The following is a 1,963-nucleotide window of genomic DNA, read 5'->3' on the forward strand; positions in this document are numbered from 1 at the left end:
CCCACACCTCTGTGCTCTGCAGGTGGCTGGGCTACCTGGGCCTGCTGCTGCTGGACGTGGCCATCTGCCTGCTGGCGCTGGTCGGCCTCATCCGCAGCTCCAAGGGCATCCTCGTCGGGTGAGTGTGGGCCTGCGACCCAGGGGTGGGGAGGCGCCCAAGCCGATCTCCCTGAGTCAGCCCCTCCGCACCCTCCTTCCTCAGCAGGTCGGGCACAGGGCCTGTCTGGGGGGAGCCACAGGCCTGTGTGGGCGGACCCCCAGGGGTGCCCTGGGGCTGGCCCTCTGGCTGGCATCCCAGCAGGTGGCATGAACCCCCTCACCTCCCCCCTCACCTGGGGGGTGCTGATTGGCTTTCATTGCCCCAGGGTCTGCCTGCTGGGGGTGCTGGCCCTGGTCATCAGCTGGGGTGCGCTGGGCTTGGAGCTGGCTGCGTCTGTGGTGAGTGGCAGCGGGGGTCCCTGTCTGCTGGGCCGAGTCATGGGGGAGCCACACTTCTCGCCCCTCCCCCTCCCGTGGGACATGAGGGCCCAAAGGGGCGGGTCCTGTCCTTGGCACACAGCAAGGCAGTGCCCCCAGGGCCTGGATGCCTGGCCTGCCCAGCACCCGCCGGGAGCGCCTAGACCAGCGGTTCTCAACCTGTGGGTCGCGACCCCTTTGGCGGTCGAACGACCCTTTCACAGGGGTCGCCTAAGACCATCCTGCATATCAGATATTTACATGACGATTCATAACAGTAGCAACATGACAGTTATGAAGTAGCAACAAAAATAATTTTATGGTTGGGTCACAACATGAGGAACTGTATTTAAAGGGCCAGAAGGTTGAGAACCACCGGCCTAGAGCCAGTGTCCCTGTTCGGGGTGGCGACCCAGGGGTGGGGACCAGGCTCTACCTCTGAGAGCAGAGGGTTGGGGGCCTAGCTTGGTAACCCCATTTTCCTTGCCTACGTCCATCCCAGGGCTCCAGTGACTTCTGTGTGGATCCCGACACCTATGTGACCAGGATGGTGGAGGAGCACTCGGTGCTGAGTGGGGGTGAGCCTGCGCCCACCTGAGCTGGTACCAGGGGCGGGGCTGGGAATACCCCCTGAGCGAGGCCGAGGCACCCCCGCCCTGATGGACCCTGGGTCTGGGTCTGGGTCTGGGTCTGGGGGAGGCAGGACCTCCCAGCACAGGAGGCTGGTGAGTGAGCAGTAACGGTGGGAGGCTGTGGGAACGAGGACAGGCACCGTGAGTCCAGCGATGAGGGGAGGGGGCAGGTGGCCGTGCGGAGGGGCGAGGGGAGCGGGTGATGGGGGAAGTGGGTGACGGTGGCTGCTCAGGCACGTAGTCAGGGTGGCCTGCCGAAGAGGCGGCATTAAAATTGAACCAGAAGGAGCTGTGTGTCTTGTGCAAAGGCCCTGAGGCAGAGACAAACGTGTGTTCGTGAGGCAGAAAATAGACCTGTTGGGAGGGGAGGGTGAGGAGGCCTCAGGGCAGGTTGTGGCCGGAGCCTGGACTTGACTCTGGGGCCGTTGGAGGGTGGGGAGCAGGGGGGATGGAGGCCTTTCGGCCGCTTTGGGCTGCTGGTGCGGTGGCCTCAGGAGGAAGCAGGGCGGAGACGGGGCGCCCTGAGCCTAAAGGGGCCTGGACGCAGTGTGTCTGCTGCCTGCACACGTGTGGAGCCTGCAGGCTGTGCGGAGGGGGGGGCTGGCGGGACTTCCCCACAAGTGTGGGTGCAGGGGGAGGCGGCAGGACCCAGGCTGTGGGCTGAGTGGGGGGCAGAGCCTGGGGCTGCTGAGTGGCCCTCGTGGGACTGCCCTCCCCCCTTTGCCCAGGAAAGCCCCAGGGTGCGTGCGAGGCTGGGTTTTAGCCGTTTCCACCTCAGCCTGGGCGCCCCCATGCGGGGGAGGGGGGACCGGGTGTGCGGGGGGGTCTGGCAGGGCCCTGACAGCTGTCCTTGCCACTGTCACTCGCCTTGGTGC

The 1,963-nt window shown here is 65.8% G+C and overlaps 1 protein-coding gene across 1 annotated transcript in view; it reads left to right on the plus strand.

Moving 5' to 3' along the window:
• Positions 1–23: 23 nt before the first annotated feature.
• Positions 24–1,963, plus strand: part of TTYH3 (tweety family member 3) — a gene marked incomplete at its 5' end in the record, with an annotated part of 14,041 nt that continues 12,101 nt past the window's right edge. Inside the window, 3 exons of the mRNA XM_014530980.1 lie at positions 24–118; positions 366–438; positions 959–1,034. Coding sequence (XP_014386466.1) covers positions 24–118; positions 366–438; positions 959–1,034 — 244 coding nt within the window. The remainder of the gene's footprint in view (positions 119–365; positions 439–958; positions 1,035–1,963) is intronic.

The sequence above is a fragment of the Myotis brandtii genome, unplaced genomic scaffold (assembly GCF_000412655.1).
Source record: "Myotis brandtii unplaced genomic scaffold, ASM41265v1 scaffold786, whole genome shotgun sequence".
Taxonomy (NCBI): domain Eukaryota; kingdom Metazoa; phylum Chordata; class Mammalia; order Chiroptera; family Vespertilionidae; genus Myotis; species Myotis brandtii.